The sequence below is a fragment of the Elephas maximus genome, chromosome 2, assembly GCF_024166365.1.
Source record: "Elephas maximus indicus isolate mEleMax1 chromosome 2, mEleMax1 primary haplotype, whole genome shotgun sequence".
Taxonomy (NCBI): Eukaryota; Metazoa; Chordata; class Mammalia; order Proboscidea; family Elephantidae; genus Elephas; species Elephas maximus.
Genome location: NC_064820.1, coordinates 72,165,636 through 72,189,364, shown reverse-complemented (window position 1 = coordinate 72,189,364; position 23,729 = coordinate 72,165,636). Strand labels below are relative to the sequence as shown.

General features: G+C 39.6%; 1 protein-coding gene across 12 annotated transcripts in view; it reads right to left on the bottom strand.

The window, feature by feature from the left end:
* The window catches only part of MAST4 (microtubule associated serine/threonine kinase family member 4), a 721,413-nt gene that overhangs the window by 31,004 nt on the left and 666,680 nt on the right, over positions 1-23,729 (bottom strand). For all 12 annotated transcript variants that reach the window (XM_049864865.1, XM_049864768.1, XM_049864777.1 and 9 more), the window contains 7 exons: positions 23,074-23,159; positions 15,639-15,847; positions 14,072-14,210; positions 12,532-12,664; positions 11,516-11,681; positions 9,162-9,263; positions 205-327 (listed from right to left, as the gene is read on the bottom strand). In XM_049864865.1, coding sequence (XP_049720822.1) covers positions 205-327; positions 9,162-9,263; positions 11,516-11,681; positions 12,532-12,664; positions 14,072-14,210; positions 15,639-15,847; positions 23,074-23,159 — 958 coding nt within the window. The remainder of the gene's footprint in view (positions 1-204; positions 328-9,161; positions 9,264-11,515; positions 11,682-12,531; positions 12,665-14,071; positions 14,211-15,638; positions 15,848-23,073; positions 23,160-23,729) is intronic.

Genomic DNA, 23,729 nt, shown 5'->3' with positions numbered 1-23,729 from the left:
TAGTTCGAATTACTCAGAATTTCAGTATTTAATATAGAGATTTTAAATATGAGTTTCTACCTCAAACCAACATTATGCGTAAGAACTCGTAGGTTCATAGAGCTCATGGGTTCTAGATTGGAAGGCTCCATCCAAAGTATCGATAATGTTCAAAAAAGTAAAAGTAGCCACTGAACATTGTTTGATGTCAGATAATACACATACTATCAAAATAACTTGTGTCATCCTCGGATTCCAGTTGTGGAATGAACTCTGCCTTCTGTCTCAGCAAACTGTTCCAGTCTAACGATCGGAAGAACCGATGCTGCTTGACTTCATATGCACCACCTATGGCAGCGTAAGGCACAAGTATTAAACTATGATCCAGGCAAAGATAAACATCAGTTTTTAATCCCCCACCCCCAAAAAAATTATCAGCAGAGAAATAACCAAATTATAGAAATCTTATTAATTCTATAACCAAGACCCCCAATTTTTTTCCAATAATTTACCAGCAGGAGAGTTTATTTTGCTAATAGCAGTTGCTATAGCCCAGTTTTTCTTTGTTCATTTTTCCATGACTTCCTCCATTTTTCAGAGGTTAATGATGTGGCCACTTAATATCATATTATGCTGAATCTGGGGATGTAGACTCATGCTGGCCCAAAGCAGAATCGCTCATTACACACCAAAAGAAATTCTAACAAGGCACAAAATGTGTTCATGGCAATAATTCCTCTGGAGGTAAGGTTAATAATGATGAATTTTTCCTAAATACTATACAATGGTTACCATTCAATTTTATTGACTTGTTCATTAACATAGGTAGTATTATGGATTGAATTACGTCCCCCAAAAACATGTGTTGTAAATCCTAACCTCTATGCCTTTGCTTATAATCCCACTTGGGAATGAGTTATCCTTGTTAAATGTAGATGAAGCAGAATTAGTGTAGGGTCTATCCTGAGTCAATCTCTTCTGAGATATAAAAGAGATTAAACAAGTGAGCAGAGGAGAGATGGGGAAAGATAGGTGCCAAGCTACATGAACATCGTCTAGGAGTAGAAGCTCAGAAGAAACAAGGACTTTCCTCCAGAGCTGACAAAGAGAGAAAGCCTTCCTCTAGAGCCAGCACGCTGAATTAGGACTTTTAGCCTATTAAACTGTGAGAAAATAAATTTCTGTTCGTTAAAGCCACCCACTTGTGTTGTTTTGGTTATAGCAGCACTAGATACCTAAGACAGAATTTGGTATCGCAAGAGTAGGATGCTGCTTTAACAGATAAAAATGTGGAAACGGTTTTGGAATTGGGTAATGAGCAGAGGCTAGAAGAGTTTTAAGGTGCCTAATAGTAAAAACCAAGATTGCCTTGAAGAGACTATTGTTAGAATTATGGCTGTCAAAGGCAATTCTGGTGAGGACTCATAAGGAAATGAGGAGAGCTATAGAGAAAGTCTCTATCATCTTAGAGAAAACACATGGCACCAGCAAGAAAATGAGGCCAGAAACGTGGATGTTAAATGTGCTTCTGGAGAGGCTTTAAAAGAAAATGATGAACACGTGATTGGACAATGGAAGAAGGGTGATGTTTTTTATGCAGTGGCAAAGAACTTGTCTGAATTACATCCCAATGTTTGGTAGAAGGTAGAACTTGTAAGTGATCAACTTGGCCATCTGGCTGAGGGGATTTCTAAGCAAAATCTTAAAGGGGCCATGTGATTTCTCCTTGCTGCTTATAGCGAAACATGAGAGGAAAGAGATGGACTTAAAAATGAACTGTGCAAAATGAAAACAGAACTCAAAGATTTGAAAAATTCTGTTGTACAAAGTAAAGACACGTGTCCTAAGCATGTGGCTAGACAATCTTTGTTAAAGAGATTAAGCCTGTAACTGATGGATCTAACCAACTACCATAGCAGAAAACCAATCAGTTTAGACTGAAGGGGATACAGAAAGAACAAAAGGAAAGAATACTGTCTGCCCCTTGGAATTCTACAGGCAGGAAAGAGGCCAAAGGAGCTACACCTCTTGCCTTCCAAGAAAAGAAAAGGACCATCCCTGGAGCAGCTTAGAGATCTGCAGAACTGTTAAAAGAAGCACAGGAAGCAGAGCCTTCTTGGCTTCAAAGGATGGGGCCCCAGTCCCCTGGGTCTCAAAGGTAGGGCCACAACATTCTGGGTTTCAAAGAGTCGGATCTTCACCATCTTGGTTCTAGAGTGTGGGGCTGCTGTTAAGATGTGCCAGGGAGATCTGGCTGCTGTCCAAAGCTGAGGGGGTGGGGATGCCATGCCCAAGGGGCAGGAGAACAGGGCTTGCCGGGGTCATAGGGGTAGAGTTGCCACTCTGGTGGACTAGGAGAATGGGGCCACCTAAAGCCAAGGGAGCAGAGTTCCCAACCCAGTGGGCAATGAAGGCAGAGCTAAAACCCAGGGTCGAGGGACCTCCACCCAGAATTTAGAGGGTGAAGCCAACACCCAGAGTCTGGAGGCCAGGGCCATAGCCCAGGTGGTCTCAGAGAAGAAAGGATCATTTTAAACCTTGAGAGCGAATGTATATTGTTCTATTGGATTTTGGACTTGCTTGGTGTCAGTTATCCCTTCTTTCCCTCCAATTTCTCCCATTTGTAATGGAAATGTCTACCCTGTGCCTATTCCACCACTGTACTTTAGAAACAAATAACTTACATTCTAGATTTGACAGTTCACAAATGAAGAATAAATTTGCCCCAGGATGGAATACACCTAAATCCTCACTCATATTTGATTTAGATGATTCAGAAAGTGAGATTTTAGACTTAGAGTTAAGACTTGTGGGATGATGTGATAGGGTGAATATGTTTTGCATGTGGCAAGGACATGAATTTTTGTGGAGCAGTGGTTAAGAGCTTGCTGCTAACCAAAAGGTCAGCAGTTCAAATCCACCACCAGCTCTTTGGAAACCTTATGGGGCAGCTCTACTCTGTCCTTTAGGGCTGATATGAGTTGGAATCGACTTGACGGCAACAGGTTTTTTTTTTTTTTCCCTAGAGAGTGGAATATTATGGATTGAATTATGTCCCAAAAAATGTGTTGTAAATCCTAACCTCTATGCCTGTGGATGGAACCCTGATGGTGTAGTGGTTAAGAGCTCAGCTGCTAACCAAAAGGCTAGCAGTTTGAATCCACCAGCTGCTCCTTGGAAACCCTATGTGGCAGTTCTACTCTGTCCTATAGGGTCGCTATGAGTTAGAATCAACTCGATGGCAAAGCATTTGGTTTTCTGGTTAATGCCTGGGGATATAATTCCATTTGGGAATGGGCTGGTTTTGTTATGTGAATGAGGCAGGATTACGGTAAAGTGTATCCTGAGCCAATTTCTTTTGAGATGTAAAAGAGATTAAACAAACAATCAGAGGAGAGATGGGGTAAGACAGATGCCAGCCCACATGAACATCTCCTAGGAACAGAAGCTCAGGAGAGACAAGGACACCTTCTTCCAGAGTTAACAGAGAGAAAGCTTCCCCTAGAGCCGGGACCCTGAATTCAGACTTCTAGCAGCCTAAGCTGTGAGAAAATAAATTTCTGTTTGTTAAAACCACCCACTTGTGGTGTTTTTATTCTAGCAGCACTAGATAACTAAGACAGGTAGGAATTAGATTCTGTGAATTACAGATTCTTAAATAAGGAACAAACCCGTCTCACGAACTTATAATACATCTGACGAAAATCGATCACAATTCCTAAGTTTTAGGCTCCTTTTTGCCAAGTCAGCATGACAGCAAAGTTCAATGAAATAATGTTTTTAACTCCATCTACATTTTTTTTTTTTTTTTATATCCAGATGGGCCACTGAAGAAAAGGCCTAGCAATCTGCTTCTAAAAGGTCACAACCTCAAAAACCCTAAAAAGGGGAGTTCTACTCTGGTGCACATACATGGGGTCATCATGAGTAAGAATTGACTCAATGCCAGCTGGTTTGGGTTTTTTTTTTTCCTTACGATTTTAAAGAGGGCTTTTGAAGGACAGATCACAGCAAAAATATTAACACCCCCATGTAAAGAGAAGAAAGTATACATGCTGTAAAGTCATGGAGTGAGAATCAGGCCCCCTTCCTGCCAACATCACACATACTGTTGATAAGGGAGGTAACAAAGAATCAATTCTGCAAAAACACCAGGAAGAGATTTCTCACAAGACCCATACCAGTTCTAATCAGCCTGGCTGCCAGGAGATGCCCCTCTAGGTGTAATGTAAATGCCTTATTGTAGTTGTCACCCACGTCTTTCATTCTGTCCTCTGTGTGGTACACAGGGAATAGGATGAGAAATGCAGGCTGAATTGAAAATGGGCTGTGGATCCCAGTTGGGGGGTGCTGTCCGTGTAATTCAAAGAGATGTGGTGAAGGCTCTGTGCCTCTTGGGCCCCTGGAGCACAAGGCACAGCCTCTGCTGTAACTCTAAGCCCAGCCAGAGGAATCTGGTGCTCTGAAAACAATGGAATGGAGGGAAAAGGGCAAAGTGGGGAATATTTCACAATGCATTTGATTGTTTTTTTGATTAGAATTCCTTATCCTTATCCAGGATCCTATCTAGGCGTTTTCTGTGTTTGTAGCATAATACTGAAGTCCAATGCTAAACAGAACCACAACAGCATTACCAGCTATGATTTGAGGGCAAATTTTGTAACAAGTATTGCACTAGGTGTTATAGGTACCTTATTTCCTTTAATTAAATCATTGAAAATAACTTCATGACGTAGGCATTATCAACTCCATTTTTGGATGGGGAAACGAAAGATATGAAAAAAAGTACTCTGGACCAAGGTCGCCCAGAGAGTAAGGATTCAAGGGTCTGCACCTAGCTTTTGTCTAAAAACTCCCAGGCACATATCCATTGCCACAGCACCACATGCCAGATGAGGAGGGAGCCCTTTTTAGTTTGGCTCCTACTCTGCCATCTCTCTTGCATCTATTTGCAGATGGATTCAAAACTGCCAATACTGAAGAACTAAGCTTAATGCCTGATTTCTGCTGTTGTGCCCACAGCACTTCTACAGGACCTGGCTCCAGCCTGCCATGCATCTGGGAGAACAGATATAGAGGGTCATATGCAGGGGGATGAAACCAGAAAAGCTCAGTTTCTCTAGTGCCAAGGGCTCAAGTAGCACTTCCAGGCCATATACAGTGTCGCCTTTACACTCCCCTGCTTACCACCCTTTGGGACCCAAGTTGGTGACAGTCTGCTTCATCTCTGTGGACAATGACAAATGAGTCCTCCCCAAGGAGTCACAGCCTATTGCTGATGTAACTCACATTTCTCAGCCTTTGGCCTTTGTACTCCACTGAGAAGAGGCTGGTTATCACTAGATACCGTTTTTCATGCACTTTTGGAGAGATGTGGAAAAAAAGAATTAAAAGGACAAACAGGAAAAATTAGCTCCAGACTAAACTCTTGTGAAATATAAATAGATGGCATCGTGAGCCAAATACAAATCACCAGAGACAGGAATCCTACAAATGAGAGCTCTCATTGTAAAAATGTACAATGAAGGGAACAGAAGGGAAGGGAAACCATATTTCTTGAGCTCCTACTATGCACTAGGCCAACATACTAGATGCCTTCATAAACACTTTTACATTTACTCCTTACAACGACCCTGTGAGACTATATAACATGCTTACATCCACACAGTAGGTGTTATAGATTGAATTGTGTCTCCCAAAAAGTTATGCTGAAGTCCTAAGTCCTAACTTGTGAATGTGACCTTGTCTGGGGAAAAAGAGTCTTTGAAGATATTATCAGTGAAGTCATACCAGAGTAGGGTGGGTCCCAGTCCTAATCCCTTCTATGTGGTGTCTTAGAAAAAGGGAGAACAGATACAGAGAGTCAAACTCAGGTGGACGAAATGTAACTACAAGTCAAGGAATGCCAGAAGCTGGAAGAGACGAGAAATGATCTTCCCTTAGAGCAGACAGGGAGAGAGTGAGCGAGCATGGTTTTGCCAAGGCTCTGAATTCAAACTTCTAATTTCTAAAACTGAGAACTGAGAAAATAAATTTCTGTTCTTTAAAGCCATCCCCTTTGTGGTATTTTTTAGGCAGCCATGGGAATCTAAGACAGTAGGAAACTGAGGGAAGAAGCTACTGAAGACCTCCCAGATGGTGCACAGGTGCTAGTCACATCTGAGCAGCTCTCAAGACCAATGAGCCAGGCTACCACTCAATATTCTCAAAGTTCAAAAGTATAGTTCAAGTACCCAAACTGCAAGTTATGCTTTGGCACTAATGCTCTCCCTTTAGTTTTTCTCTCCTTTCATGGAAATTTCTTAAACATCCATTATGTTCTTCACACCCCTTTTCTCAGCCTCTCTAGTCTCTCAGGCAAATGTGCATTCACACATTTTCACGGTGCATTATTTTCCCCGCTAAATATGCATTAAACACAAAATGCTGTCATTGGACACAGCATGGCAGGCCTGTGGGATTCTCAGCCGCATTCTCGGGGCCCTAGTGGGACCTGTCGTGTTGGAACTGCCTGTTTGGCAAGCATATCTTGACAAAGCTAAGAGCTTGGGCAAGGTCCTTTAAATGTCTCTTTTGGGCTTCTCCTAAGGGATTAGTTCCTCAAACTGTCAAACCCTGAAATGACCAAAAGTAGCAGTTAAGGAGAAAACGTGCAGAGAAATAACTTGCAGCAATATGATATATGAATACATGGCTGTGCTGACCATGATCAGAGCCCTGTCTCATTAAATCAAGCCCAAACAAGATTTCAAGTATCTGGAAGAGGACAACTGGGGCAGAGTATTAATTGGGAAAACTCTCCAAACTGATACTTGAATCCGAAGGCAAGAGGATTTTGAGTTTCCTTTTGATGGGGTGGGCCCATTTGAATATACTTCCAGTCACATTATACCAAAATCTGATGCCATGGAGTGGATTCCAACTCACAGCGACCAGATAGAACAAGAATAGAACTGCCCCATAAGGTTTCCAAGGAGTGGCTGGTGGATTCGAACTGTTGACCTTTAGGTTAGTGGCTGAGCTCTTAATCACTACACCACCAGGGCTCCAGTCCCCTTATAGGACAATGTTTTTCTGGGATAGTTGAACAAGATATACAAATGGATATTTGTATTATTCCAGGACAATCATAAAATAGCATGGATCCCTATACTTTGCTCAAGTGAGTAAATATCACGCCTCAAAATTCAGCCCATACACAGCCCTGACACAAATTCTTTGACAGTAACATGTATTTCTTGAACCATAAAACAAATGTGACTACAGACCATAGAGGGTGGGGAATAACAAGTTTGCTAGTCACTTCAGACAAGTGGAAAACCAAGCAGGATGGGAAGAAATATAAAGTACTCTGTTGAAAGAGTTCGATCGGCTCAAGAGTTTCAGGCACCACCATCATTTCTGTGTTTCATGTGTTCAAAAGGGAAAGCGTGGATTAAGCACATAGCAAATTAAAAACAACACTAGCAGCAGCAGTGGCAGGCCTTGGTCTAAGTACCTTGAGGAAGTACTACAAGCTACATTTTATAGATGAAAAAAATGAAGCATGGAAAGGGAAGTAACTTGCCCATAGTGGTACAGCCAAGATTTAAAGTTAGGCAACCTGATTTCCGAGTTTGTGCTCTTAACCACAAAGCTACAATGGTTTTCAGAGTTAAAGATCCTCTCATCCACAGAAGAAGGCAAAAAAGGCATGTGCTACTCCAATAAGAGGCTCAACTCAATTAAGTTTTCCCAGTTGAGCACTCATCTTAAGCCTTCTTGGAATCTCTAATGCAAGGTTGGGAAAATTCTTCTATAATGGGCCAGGTAGTAAATATTTTAAGTTTTGTAGTCCATACAGACTATTAAGACCACTCAACTTGGCCACTATAGCATGAAAACAGCCATAGGCAGTATGTAAATGAATGAGTATTGTTGTGTTTCAATAAAACTTTATTTATAAAAACATGCAGTGGGTTGGATTTGGCCCTAGTTCCAGTAGTTTGCTGACCCCTGCTCTAATGCATCATCTTAAACTCATCATAAATACAGCATTCCATATGTAAGCAAGAACAGCATCTTTCAACAGATCATCTGTGAGCAAATGAGAACATAAGATAAGTACTTAAAGCTGTCGTTAATGCTCTTTTTTGTGGGAAAAAAATGGGGAGAGCATTATTTCTTCAATATTTTCTGACATTTCTATTAAAATGGGAAATAGTTCTGAGTAAACAACCCATCAAGGGATCAAAAACACTGAATGAAAATCATAGACACCACAACCTATATGCTCCATAGGGTTTTCAATGACCGATTTTTCAGAGGCAGATTACAGGCCTTTCTTCCAAAGCTGGTTAGACTCAAATCGCCAACCTTTTGGTTAAAAGCTTAGTGCATACCTGTTTCTACCACCAAGGGACATCTGATGGACACTGGCTGGAGTATGTATGTGTGTGTTTATGTTTAATATTTAAGTTTCATTTATATAAATTCACATCCTAGGCAGACTGGGACTCTGTAGAGAGATTTCTATGTCTATCCATTCAGAATATAAGGAATAAAAGAAAGAAGAGGGGCAGACACAAAAAACTGGTAACAGAATCATCAGGAAAAACAGACAGCAAGAAACAAATCTACTATCTCCTTGATTTTGAAAGGCGGTGGTTTTTAATTTCTCTTTCTTGGACCATGGTGCTCATCAGCATGGTAGGACAGCAGAGTTCAACCCCAGGCACTCATTTCTAGTAATTAGTTTGAGTACTGATAACCCATTTTAAAGCCTGTGAGTAGTAACTTGCTGGGTCAAATCCTTATGGGAATAGACAGATGGATATTTTTTTAAAGGCCTCCCCATCAAATTATTTAAGATATACATGCTTTTCAGGACAGAAGATTTACATGTGCTCTTGAGATTTTCTTCCAGGGGAGTTTTACTTAATTGAAACAAATCAAGAATAACATCTCCTTTGCAAAAAAAAAAAAAAAAGACAAAACAAAAAAATCAAAGACAGCAAATTCTGTTAAGATACCTACTGCTCTGCAGAAAAAAAAAAAAAAATTGCTATAACGTGCTGTAGTCATGTTCCACATCAACTAACAGATGTTTCCTCTGCAAAAACAAGACAAACAAAAGCCTCAGCATGCTCCACATAGGCGTTATTTCTTGTGTATTAACAAAATTAAAACTCTTGTGCTCTAACCTGTCCCCAGTCTCTCCAGGGGATTCTGCCTGAGAAGCATGGTAATCAGATCCTGGGCGTCGGGTGGTGGAGCCTCATCCTTTTCAGGCCAGTTAATTTCATCTAGAAGGAAAAAAAGTAGTTTACAAGCTGACTGCTTAAAAAGTGGTCTATGTCCCAACAGCATCGCCATCACCTGGGAGCTTGTCAGAACGCAAAATTTCAGACCCCGTCCAATGCTCACTGAACCAGAATCAGCATCTTAACAAGCTCTGCAGTTGATTCCTATGCAGTTCGGTTTGAGAAGCACTGTTTTACATGACACAAGTAGCAAAGCTTTCAGCAAGACAGGGAGAGAACTTTTAGTAATTAGAGTCTCAATTTCATTTGCTTTCTGATTCTTTTTTTGGCAGAAATGGCTCCCAACAAGTTGCCCTTCTAGCTATCAAAAGCTATCAAGGAGGCTTAATATAACAGAAACTTTAAACACCTGTGTTTCAGGTGGTCTCTCATCTAGGGATCATCTAAGAATACAATTTTACTGCCTACTTATGCTCAACCGGGGAACCCTGGCAGTGCAGTGGTTAAGTGCTACAGCTACTAACCAAAGGGTCAGCAGTTCGAATCCACCAGGCACTCCTTGGAAACTCTATGCGGCAGTTCTACTCTGTCCTACAGGGTCGCTATGAGTTGGAATTGACTCAACGGCACTGGGTTTGGTTTTGGTTTTATGCTCAACCGGGAGCCCTGGTGGTGCAGTGGTTAAGAGCTTGACTGCTAACCAAAAGGTTGGCAGTTCGAATCCACCAACCACTCCTTGTAAACCCTATGGGGCAGGTTCTACCCTGTCCTTTAGGGTCACCATGAGTCGGAATCTACTTGACAGCAACGGTTTGGTTAACGGGTATGTTCAGCTGAGAATCAGCCAAAGCCATAGGTGTGCTTCACTCCAAGAAGCAAAAAATAATTTTGTAAAAATAAATATTTCCAGAGACAAAGGAAATTTCAAAGTGCTATAACTGAAGAACAAAAGAAAAACATTCAAAGTAACCATCGTAACAGAAGAATTTAAGATCTGTCATAAATATTAGGCTATGTTCTATATTCTAAAGGAGTTTGCCTGAAAATAGGTGTGCGTGCTTGTGTGTTTGGAAATGCAATAAAAACATGAGTTATTTCTGTTTGTGCCTGCCTCTAGCTTCCTCTGCTGCAGTTTAAATCTGATTTGGAAAATAAAACATGAATATGCATTGGAGCCGTAAGGCATCAAGAACAAAGCCAGTGCTTGCTGCTTGTGTTAATTAAACAGTTGATTCCCCTTGCCATTCAGGCCTTGGTATATCAGAAAACAGCCCAGTTATAAATCCATAAACAGCTCAGATATTGTATAAAGGGTTATACACTGCAGGCAACTCACAAATCTACTTGGTTTAAGTTTACAAATATGCCCGCTTACGAAGTCAGTGATAGAGAATAATGTTGTGATTACAAGCTTCCTCATATGCGATGGAATCGACAGCACATATGCAAAATATTTATTTTCCCCTATTTTCATTGCTGGCTGGGCCTTGGGAGCACACTCCAGACTAGACCAGAGGTAGTTGATGGAGATGCCAGCGACGACTGAAAAACTTTTAGGAATAGATGCCTTTTTGATCTATGCTTCTGGGAAATTCATAATAACAGGAGGTTAAGGTGGTGATAGATCCTATTTAATTATCATTTAGTTTTGCCACAAGCCTCACAACAATAGTCAGGGTCAGCTTGCAGGTTAAGATCTAAAGGTTATTGAATTTTAAATGAAAGATGAACAGCTGTTACAGAAATAACATTACACCATAACAACTACCAATGAAATCATTAACAATCTGTGGATTAAATTTGCTTCCTTCCCATTCTCATCATTTATTATTTGGTAGACATTTGTTTTAGGGTTTATTACATATTTCTTAATTTCTTCATTGTGCCATTAGCCATTTTCCCCGTTTATGTAAATGTTACTCACATTAACCTTTTCTTCCCTGGTGAAACTTTCCTATTATGGAAGAGAAGACCGGGATAGCAATGGAATCATTTGTAAATCCCACACCAATTTCTTTTGCAGAAAAAGCACAACATAAAAGTTGGTTGCATTGCTAGTACATTTCCAAATTTCACGTTAGCAAAACCTTCTCAGATCAATTTTAAATGCAAATGACCCTCTTGAGATTGTGAAAGTCAGCTGTGGGCTATGAGGAGTGAGTTCTTTTAATTTGCTGGCTCAACTGCTTGATAAAGGTTCATATTTTAGTAGTAAAAACGGCGACATTCCACGGATTTAGAGTGAATAGCTGCTTCCCAACAGTGGCTTAAAGATAAGTTCTGATGATATTTACCACTGATGACTTGTCCAAATAGCTCTTCTGGAGTATCCCCAAAGAATGGCACGCATCCAACCAGAAATTCATAGAGGATAATCCCCATGGCCCACCAGTCCACCGGCTTCCCATAACCCTGCCTCAGAATCACTTCTGGTGCAATGTATTCAGGTGTGCCACAGACCTAAAAGATGATTGTAATATTAGAATAACTGGAATATCGCACATGAATTAAAATGAGCAAGACGGATAAACACCAATTATTTCGCCCAGAGCGCACCTGCTCAACCACACGGAACCACAAGGACAAAGAACTTAAAACAAAAATTACAAGCAGATATCTACAATGCCAAAGGCAATGAGTTCCTTAAATACCAAAGAAGGGAAGTTTTAAAGTCTGCTCTAATATTGAATTATGTGTAATGTTTAATTTCAAATTAAGCATTTGACCATGTTCAGTAGTTTTACCATAAACCTTAAATTTAAAATAAGAATGCAAAAATCTATCAATATCAGTGATGGTTTTAGTATTTATATGACAAAATTATATTCACACTCCGGTTATTTCATAAAAGCATGACAGTTGAGCGGGGTTTACCTTAAGTAACTTTATAATGAACAGATTGTGGGCACATGGTAATGAGGCATGCTTAAAGGGAAATGGGCCATGGCTGGGATTTTAGCACCCGTGATTGTACAATGCATCACGAGTTTCACAAGTACCCTACAGAGGCTCTTGAATTCCTTACAAAAACAGTTTTCCATTTGTCTCTCTCACACTCTCACTTGTGAGCAATTAGATCGTTAGTCTTGCTAACAGACCGTAATGTTGGGGGAGGAATGTGGAGGGAGTGGGAAGTTCCAAGAGGCCCAGGGAGAAAAATGGGAGCAATTTGCACATTTTTAAAGGTAAGGCTTATACAGACATCTAAACCACCAGAAATTACGTGAAGTTGGCCTGGACAAGCTGATTCAGAATTTCACTGTATTGCACTTTGTATTTATCTATAGAACTGAACAGCATCCAAGCTTACCTGTTTATCCAGGAACTCTCGAGCATCCTTCTCAATATGGCCCTCATAAAGATTGGTAGTCATGCTCATTAGTCCCACCTTGGATAATCCAAAATCTGTCAGCTTTATGTGCCCCATCGAGGTGACCAACAAACTATTAATCAGAAGGACACATATGACAGCAATCACATTGAGGACTTGGTCTTTTACATAAGCATTCCACCCCTCTCTCACAGTCAGTTTGTAAGACTATTTAATATACTGGTATCAACCTTATCACAAGACCCAGTCCGGAAAGAGATGAAGCCATGCAAAGATGTCAAACACTTGCATCTAACAGCTGTGTATAATTCATAAGGGAGGGCCAGCAACCAAGCACCGCTCATTTGTGCTGGAGCAGCCGCTGACACTATAATTTACAATACTCTGAAACTCTTCGAAAAATTAAAATGTGCAACTCTGACTCTTTACATTTTCAGAATAAAAAAATAAAAAAGAAAATGCTGCCAATAATTTCATGTCACGCATCAGGCCCTGAGGTGGCCAGCATATCTGAGATTCAAATGAGACATAAGATAAAGAACTTCAACAAAAGAAAATGTAGTGTTATTTCAGATTTCATTGGCTAGCTCTAATTATAATTTCTACTTGTTACGCAAAAAACTGGCACTTCCTATATACACGAAGAAGTTACATTTCATAGCTTTATGAACTTATACATTTAAAATTTTTCATTTATATGGAAAAACAAAATTTAAATATTATATATTAAATAGTATTATAACAATTTTATTAAAAAATTAAGGAATAGAGGAGAAAAAAAGCAAGAGGAAGGAAATATGCCAAAATTCTAATAGTGGTTGTCTTTGTGTGGTAATATTACGAATAATATTTTTTTATTCTTATGTTTTTCTGTACTTTCCAAATTATCTATAGTGACTATAAGTAAAATTTATCATAACATTTTCAAGACAATTAAAATCTTTACACATTAACATGTAAAGCGTTAGAGGCATCTGAAATAAGTAAAGAAAGCCTGAAACATTTAATAAATGATATCATAATAAATGTCTAGTCATTTGGGGAAAATAGTTTATCAGACACCAAAGTGAACCCCAGATAGATTAAAAGTTGAATAAAAAAATTAAGTTGTAGGCAAAATGGAATATATCATGAGGCATATCATCTTGGAGTGGGGAAGGACTATCTAAGTATGGTGCCAAATGCAGAAACTGTGAAGAAAACAACTAACAGCATTCCACGTAGGAATATTCAAAATTTTATATAATTTAAAAAAAGAACTATTTTTTATTAACCCTGGCTTTATATTTACCTTTTTCTCTTGTTTCTCATAAGTTGTTATTATTGTATACATCACAGCCTCAAAGGATTACATAAAAATTACTATCTATACTATTGAAATAACCCATTTGGGGACATTACAGGGGAACTTAAAAAATGAGCAAAGCAATATTAAAAGAAAACCTTTTTAGAGAGATGAATAAGAAAGCTTTTTGTATTGTGTATTTGTAGCATATAAATGTTTCATCAGTGTACATACTTGTCCGGTTTCAAATCCCTGTGTACAATTCCATAATTGTGTAGATATTCCAAGGCCAGGACTGTCTCAGCAAAGTACATCCTGGCCATATCAACAGGGAGAGGACCCATGTTTTTCATTAAGGTAGCACAATCTCCCCCTAGAAAATGAAAGAAAAAGGATTTGGCAGTACGTTATCAGTTAGGAGTAAGGAAGGCCAGCAGTTTAGGCTGCAGAATTTCAAAGCAGGGTCACCCCTATCCAGAGACACAGCATACTATAGTCATAAGCAGGTTGTGTTTTAAGGAATCATTTTCTAATTTAGATGTGGTGTGGAGAAAATATACATTTTTATATAAGCAGTACTCAAACAGAGCAGGTTTGGCTATGAAATGGAACTGTACTTAGAAGAACATCTAGCACGATTTTAGGAAGATAATGACAACTTAAAATATCCCAGTATAAAACCTGGGGATTCTGTTCAAATCCTAGCTCTGCTACTTACAGGCTGATAGATCTTAGGCAAACTATTTCATCTCTCTGTGTCTTGATTCCTTCATCTGTACTATCAGTATAGGACCCTTATTGTCCCTTTTAGGATTATTGTGAGAATTAAATGAGATAATCTATGGAAAGGATTTAGAATATTATCTAACACATATTAAGCATGTGACACAGGTTAGTTTTATTACTGTGGTTGTTGTTAAAAGGACCACAACAAAAGGTTAATAAATCAAAGTATTATTGTGGTGGAAAAAACAATAGGTGGAAATCGGGTAACCTATGGTTTTGTCTTGTATCTCCAACTAAATATTCAGTATGTTTTCCCTTCTTGGGCTTCACTTCACTCACAGGCAAAATGAAAAGTTGGACTAAAGGGAAGTTAATGTTTCTTCAAGTTCTATAGTTTTTGGATTCTGTTCAATGGCAAGAGCTTAAAATAGATACTTTAAAAACTGTTTTGGCCTTTGCTGATCTACTCATTTTATTAACTTTGATTATGTGAACGACTCATGGCTACTCAAACACTCAGAAGTTTAATGTAAAATCGGTAAACATAAGATTACTTAGAGCACATAAAAGAGACTACAAACCATAAGGTTCACAAAAAAAAAACCCAGAAAATCAGGAGACTGGCTGGCTGGACTTTCTTGACTGTATCTCCTTCCCCTAACCCATTTTTAGTTCCATACTATAATGCTATGGACCAAAAAGGATATATTTTTATTGCATTCTCAAAGAAAACCAATTGTAATGAATGCTTTTATGATAGGTGATAAAATAAGTAGGAAAATCTAATCACCTATATTCTAACTTTAATGACCAATCTGAGAGGAGGTAGTTAGGATTAAAAGCTCTTAAAAAAAAGAAAAACAACCTTTTCCCAAATAGCACTAATTTTCCCTTCGTTATCATAGAGTGGGCACTTTACAAGCAATTATCAGAAGATAATGACTGGGAATACAGCCATCTCGTTGCCTGGCTTCAGTTCCTAGGTGTATACAGCCATTCTGTGGCACAAATACACAAAACAAGCAAGGGCTTCTGGGCACAGGCATAGACTTCTTGGTATCAGAGGCTGATTTACCTTCCACATATTCCATGACCATACACAAGTGGCGTCTTGTCTCAAAGGAGCAATACATGCTGACCACAAAGGGGTTTTCTGCAAAAGTCAGGATATCCCGTTCTACAAAGGCCTGCTGGATCTGGTTTCGGAGGATGAGGTTCTGTTTGTTTATCTTCTTCATGGCAAACCTCTGCCGGGATTCCTTATGCCGAACAAAGTAGACTGCCCTGAAAAGGAGCACAAGTGTTGGGATTCACAGGAAGAGAAGAGGTGAGGATGCTTCTGGGATACAGTAAGCCATGTAATCAAGTTTTTTTAAGTTCATGTGGCAGCTGGAATTCAGCTCACATAAGTTTTACTAGCAGCTTCAAACATCCCATTTCAGGTCAAAGTCTTTTGGCCAGAACTGATTTCTGAGGGGAGGGGAGGCAGGGGGTATTTTTTCAGTGTAGGCAGTAGTGGTTCATTGATAGAATTCTCAAATTCTATGCAAAAGGCTGGGTTCAATTCCTGGCCAATACACTTCTAGGAAGAAAGGCCTGGCGATCTACTTTCAAAAACTGGCCAGTGAAAACCCTATGGATCACAACAGGGCTGTTGTGCATTGAGTAGCCATGAGTCAGGGTCCAACTCAACAGCAGGTACCAACAATAACATTCTTTCCACGAAGGTCACAGGTCATACATAAGGCACAAATTCATCTTTACTGCTGAAGGAAGGAAACGGACTGTCCCCAGAGTGAGTTATTTTCCAATAGCTAGCTGAAGCTTCCAGTTTTTCCCTAAACAAAACAAAATCCAACGTATGTCAGAAGAGGAAAGAATTAACAAAATTACATACATATCATGAGCTAGACCCCTTCTATTGTTAGATATATGTTAGGCTCTTTCTCATGACTAACTGAAGCAATAGTTTTCTATACCATACCCTTGGGATCTGCAAAAAGGACCATAGCTTCTTACAGTAGCTGGTTTCCAACTTGAGAGTAATTTACTTCCCATAAAATTTCCAGATCAATGAGAAGTGTGTCATAGGTTATATGAGGCTGTCTTGCAACAAAAAGTAGCATATTTCCTCACTATGGACCTCAGCATCTGATAGGCTGATTCCTGTTTCAACAGGAAATACATTTCTCAACATAGAGGGTAAGGGGTCCACTGATGGAGCTGCCGTTTCTGTTCGTCCTAACCCATGGCCAAGGTGCCACATGCCTTTATTGCAAAATGACCAGGTTGCACTGAATCTCTGCCTAAAGCCCCACCCAAATACTCTACAGAACCAGTTCTGGCTGGGTAAAGACAATGGATTCCCAGGGTTTGGAATTACTTGGAGGAAAAAAAAAGGTAAGTGGTTAGGTGGGGACTCTAAGGCGGAGTCTTAAAATTCTACCTGAAAAGAAAGAGCAACAGGAAAAATGTCTTAGATGGACTCCTTTTCTCACGAGTCACTCTTCATCTGTTATTATATGGGAGAACAGGTTTGAATTCACAGATTAGGCAATGATCAAATATGTAATAATGTACCTAGAGCCATCAATCATGGCAAAGCATATCCAGTAGCCTGCCTCCTGAAAACGTAAGGGGTTCTCTGACACGAGATGTGCTTTTCACTAGTAATTTTCATTATTCCTGAAAAATGAATCAGCCACTTATGCAAGGGGGACTAGGACCTCCTACGCTCTGACAATACAACAGGGTGATCCATTTACATAAATTTCATGTATATTCAATTCCAGTTTATTCAATATTCATATTTTTCCTTTAAGTGTTCAGCTAGCAATTCATTTTTTCAAGTATGTATATCTTTATCTTTGTCATTGTATCCATCTTTTTCCTTCACTCACAATATCACATATTGATTGTCTGTGTCTAAACAATACTTCTTTTTTTGACTTTACTCCTTTTTCCCCTTGACTCATTTCTTCGGCTTTCTAGATTTTCTTCCGTTATATAGTAAAAGCTCTCTTAGCCAAACTCCTCATGACCAACTCACGAAAAACCCAGTGGTGGAAGGGGAACCAGCAAGCCTCGAGCCCAGGGCTTTCAGCAAGTAACTAGTTGTCCTCTCCAGGATGTCCACAATACTTGGGCTCCCACTGTTGTTGTTGTTATTGCCATCGAGCCCATTCTGACTCATGGTGACCCAAGTGTGCAGAGTGGAACTGCTCCATAGGGTTTTCAAGGCTGTGATCTTTTGGAAGCAGATTGCCAGGCCTGTCTTCTGAGGTGCCTGTGGGTGGGTTTGAACTGCCAACCTTTTGGCTAGTAGTCAAGAGCTTAACTGTTTGCACCTCCTGGGGACAGCTGAGTTTAATTCCCATAACTGTATATAAAGTGATGAAACACTGAGTGTGAAAAGGGAAAGCTTTGTTCATAAAAAAACTAAACTGAATGCTTTGGAAAGTTTTGATAATAGTGAGTAATTAAATAAAATTCCTATTGATTTAGCGTGGGTTGAGGAAATGTGAAAAACTTGGAAAAAGCATAAAAATTCATAATTCTACAGATTGCTTCAATCTTTGGATTCTTTTTCTTGCTTCGCCTTTAAAGAAGCTACAACTGGAACACAGAAACAAATTATTGTAAGTATGGTTTATACTGGCTGTTCCTAAAGAGGCCTGGCCTTACATCAAAAGATCATAAAATTTATATACATTTAGGTTAAATTAAAATGTTTAAAGTATGTATCATTTTAGAAATGATTTCCCACTTTGACCAACCTTCTAATTAACCAAGAAATTCCTCCTCCCTCTGTATCAGATTAAAGGCTTTAACTGTATTTTCCTTTCTCTAATTACAGATTAGATAAAAGCAAGAGTCCACAGAAAACTGGAGCTGCTCCTAACTAGATGCTGGTAACAGTACAAACAAATATGAAGGGGCACAGAAAAGACCACGTCCTCGCGTTCAGTATAAGACAAGCACTGGTAAACAAATACTATAAAAAAGGGGAATTTTTGAAATAGAAAATCCATTTTTAAAAATGGAATTCAGAATTAAAAATGCAGAAAGAAAGAAAGAAAAAAAAAACCCAGTATATAATCACTTGCCTACTGAAAGTAACTGGAGGACAGCTTACATTCTACCTCTTCCTTCAACAATTCATATTGACTAAGTTGAGCAGGGAGGACCCTTAGACATAATACTCTGATTTTCCTATCTAGACTATTTGAAGGTTGCCAGTTTGACTTCCAATCAAGCATCACCACTTCTTACATAAATTGCTCAGCAGTATGTTGGAGAATGGCAGGAAGTGGAGCAAGAACAGTGCTGTGCATGATTTTATGAAAGAATAAAGCAAAAAGCATCTCAGCCCACATTGACTATGATTCTTCCCAAGACTGTCTCTGTGGCACTGTGTAAAAAATGGTTTCTGTCTTTATTCTCAGATTTTCAGTTCATAAAATTGGATTTGACCTTCTACTTTCCCTTGCCTTGATGTACTAAAAATAATCAGTTAATCCCTTAGAAAATATACCTAAACCAGTTGAAATTAATCCTATAGGTATCTTGTTAATCTTGATCAAGTAGCAGAAGGAATGTGTTAGCATTTGCTGTAGTTGGGGCTTTTTTTTGTTTATGTTCTTGGCTTTTTATATTTTTGTACTCTTTGGGAATGTTATTCTTAATGTTGCAATTTGTTTATTTAGTAACAATTGTTGACTCTCTCATATCTTTCTTCCTTTCCAGTTTAAAAAAAAAAAAAAAAAACCACCAAGCCAATTCCGACTCATGGCGACCCTACAGGACAGAGTAAAACTGTCCCATAGGGTTTTCAAGGAGTGGCGGGTGGATTTGAACTGCTGACCCTTTGGTTAGCAGCTGAGCTTTGGACCACTGCGCCACCAGGGCTCAGTTAAGTTAAAAGATGTTTCAAATCTATTAAAGTCAGCAGTGAGGGGAGAAGGGGGAGAGACAACGACAGATAGACAGACAGACATCTAGTAATTATACACTCTGTTAAACTGAGCTGTGAACGTTCTAAGTTTATGAAACTGGCCAGAACTGACGCAGTCTCACATTTCCCTGCTTCCTGGCCCCCAAGTGTTGCTTTTTCCGAGAAGCTGCTTCTGTCTCTCTCTTCCTACACTGACCTCCCTGTGAAACAGGAAAACCAAGGGTGGGAGGTGACGCGGCGGGAAAAGTAACAAAGACGCCTGTTTTCTCTGATTCAAGCTTCACCTCTCCCAGGCAGAAGCGAGGTGTGAGAGGGTGCTAAGAGATGGAATCAGAAGCTGACAGGATCTAGAGCAGAATGAATCGGTCCTATTGGCAGCACGAATGTCTAATGCGTATAAAATTATGTGTAAATCGGAAAGCCCAATACATGAATCCATGCGAGTAAATCTGCATGTGGGAGCAAGGGTGCATGTGTTAGAGGAAGGCTGAGAGGAAAGGTTGCAGGGAGAGTGTTGGGGGGAGGTACATGCCAGTTTGCCCACGTGGACAGGCGAATGATCCGGGTCCTTTGAGAGGTCATTGCGGCTAAAAAGAAAAGCAAAGTGAGGGAAAAAATATTGTGCTTTTCAAATTTAGCTTTTTTTACTTTAAAAAATTTTATTCTTTCACATTGAAATTATAGGAGTTGTAATTTAAAAATCCAGGTGCAAGTAAGTGCTCAATGGAAGAAGTAGGACATCTCCAAATACTCCAAATATGACACAATAAAACCTGCAAAAGGCAGCAACTGTATAAGGCAGAACCTGTTGGAGAGGGAAAACTCAAATATTTTCCACTAACAGAGAGGTGGTAAGACTGCATCCTCTCAAAGGCGGAACACTTAAAAGACCTGGAAAACCCAGGCAGTCCTGTTGAGTCCTGGCTCTCAGAGGTTTCACTGTACCACAGCGCCTGGCACACAGTAAGTGTTAACTTTTAACAGGACTAAGTGGTGTAAAGGTGGGGGCAATGGTGGGTCAGTGTTAGAATTCTCGTCTTCTATGGGGGAGACCTGGGTTCGACTTCCTGCCAATGCACCTCATGTGTAGCTACAACCATCCACCGGTGGAGGCCTGTGTGTTGCTATGATGCTGAATAGGTTTCCGCAGAGCTTTTAGACTCAGACAGACTAGGAGGAAAGTCCTGATGATCTGCTTCCAAAAATCAGCCAGCGGAAACCCTATGGATCACAATTCGATCCACAACCGATTGTTGACGGTGTGGGAACAGTGTGTTGTTCCCCTGTGCATGGGGTCACCATGAGTCAGGAGCCAAATCCATGGCAGTTAACAAAACTGAACCAAGAACCAAACCACTGAGTCAATTCCAACTCAAAGCGACCCTGTAGGACAGAGCAGAACTGCCCCCATATGATTTCCAAGTCTGTAAATCTTGACGGAAGCAGACTGCCAGATCTTTCTCCTGCAAAACAGCTGGTGGATTCAAGTGGACAATCTTTCGCTTAGCAGCCGAGTGCTTTAACCACTGCACCACCAGGGCTCCTAACAACAAGTGGTATAAAGGGATGTTGAATTTCCAGTCAGAGATCAAAACACATTAAATAGAGAAGAAAATATGATGTTGAACAAATGAGCAAGTTGGCCTTATAACATGAATTGCCACTGGGTATGACACTGAGAAAACCATGACACGTGTTTCAGCATGGCGGGTAGAAGCCCTTCCTAACAAGAGGTTTGGTTAGTTGCCAGCACCACCAATTCTCAAGAAGTCATTGAATTGGTGTCACTTTGAGTCACTGATGTGAGCTGTACACTCCGTTACACTGGTGCCCAAGAAAACCTCTTAGAGTTTGAGTTCATCTGCCCATAGAGGGATCCCACTTGTTCAGCCAGTTCACATATGCCTGCAATCAGCATCTTGAGTGGGCCAATGGGTGTAGCTTCATTCAAATTTCAAATTACAAATAATTAAAATGTAGAGGAAATCTGCTGGAAATGTAATGAGCGATTAAATCTGAGAAGAGCAAAAGAGAAAAAAAGTTTTGGCTGAATGGTGGAAGCTCGCACAGGCAGCTTGTGAGTCCATTAATGACTTGGCCTGCATCCTGGGTGTTTACTGATTCACAGCTTGTTTAACTTCTTGTATATTCCCAACCATTCCCCAAAGTGTGATATACCTCATTGACTACACAGTTGTTTAATTGCACTACAAATGAGTTTTCTCAACCAATTAGAACTCCAAATACTGCTAAGATATATGCCTGAGTTTCATAAAAGTGGTGCCTCACAGATAATCTTATCCCAGAATTCCACTGCCAATAAAATCTAAGAGTATTCAAGCCCACAGAGCCACTAAATCCAAGTTCAGTTTTCTTCCTAGTGAAGGAAGAGATCCCCAGATTATCTCCAAAACCAAAGAGAACTAGAAAACAAATAACAAACAAGAATTGCAAACAGCTGCATGTTAGAAAAATTTTCCCAGGTAGAGAAGTTTTAATGCGGACCTTGAAGGAAATAAAATATTGCGAAATACAGCATCAGAAAGCATGTGTAAGCCTCATCAGGAAATGTGTCACCTGACGTTATCTGAAAACAAAGCAGTGGAGCATAGAAAAGATTCACAAATATTTAAGTTCTTCGCTAAGTTAATGGTGTGGAAAATATTAGAGGTGAAAAAAAAAAATAGTAAGGGGAAATATCCCTTGTGGCACAACAAAAGTAGCTCTCTTATCAGCTTGTGTGTGTGATAAATGGCAATAAATGTCTATGGAATTGTTTATTGCTCTCCATATACAGATGGAATTGAGATTAATACTTAATTAAACTCGAGTTCTTGGGCTGTCTAAAATGAATCAGGAGGTGGTTCGTATATTAATTATCCTTCCAAGCTATTTATTAGTAACTCAGAAAGATCCTGTCACAATTTGCCCTATGTCATGAGAAGGATATCATGTCTGAATAAAAATGGATCAAGCAAGAGGCATGACTAATGAGTTCAATTTTTAAAATCCTGGTGTAATTTTTTAATACAAACACTAAAAGAAAGTTAATACTCTATATTTTCAACCAACTTCTTATTGAAATACTTCTCTTACAAGGTTGACTGCTGGATCAGACAAGGAGTATGGACTAATTTGCAAGGAGTAATACCACACAAGACATACACACATACCCACACGCACCCACACACACATACATGCTGTATATTAAAAACATCTCTATCTACCAAAAGTCAGGTACTTCCAAACTCAAAGGGGCAGTGTGAAGGAGCTAGGAGTACATAAAATTTTTCTTTTCTTTTTATATTTTCACTTATTTTACAAAGTCTTCCTCACCAGTCCTCCAAAACCAGTTCCTCCAGGACCCTAGATGTGTTTTCTGATGGGCATCCAATAAGAAATGATTTTGGTAGCACATTACACCCATCCAGAAAGAAGCTGTGTAGTCTGAAAAGTAAAGTCCGCACATAACATCTACTTGACATACGATAAACGTGAATAATATATTACTCAGGTAGGTTAAAATATAACAAAGAGCTTTTTTTGAATTACTCACCCATAGGCTCCATTGCTAATCAATTTAATCGTTTCAAAATCACTTTCCCGAGGTTTCCTTCGAAGTTTCAGGGAAGTGTTAGAGCTCTTGGAAACAAAATATGCAAGTTAAAAAACAGTTCAGAATTTGAGAAAGTGCTTTTAACAGCAAATTAAATAACACATGAATTATATGTTCTGTCATTTAATATGCTGAAGTGCAGTTTTAAAACCAAATGAACCTGTGGGACAGCTTTAAAGATCAGTCTTCCACAGCAGTGCTGATAAACACCTCCTCAGGACACCTGTCTCAGTTTCATCTAAACAAACCCATATTTCAGGGGATAAGGGCACCAAGCTTTTTGAAAATTCCAGATTTTAATTTCCCTTTGTCAACTATTCAAGTTAGCCTCATCCCAGTCTTCTAAAGTTTTGGAATTTAAGTCCAAAATGTCACACCTTCCTGGTTTCAGCCACCCAGAAAAGAACCAACTGGAGAGGCCCAACATGTGGCCTCTTTGTCCCTGACCAGGGCACGTAGGTCTGTATCATTCCCGTTGCAACCTCTCTCATTTGAAAAAGGTAGTAGGTGTTGAATGGAATACCTAAGAGTAGAATGCCTGCCTTTTATTCTCTACCATAACTTTTCTCAGCGTTGTTGTTGTTAGGTGCCCTTAA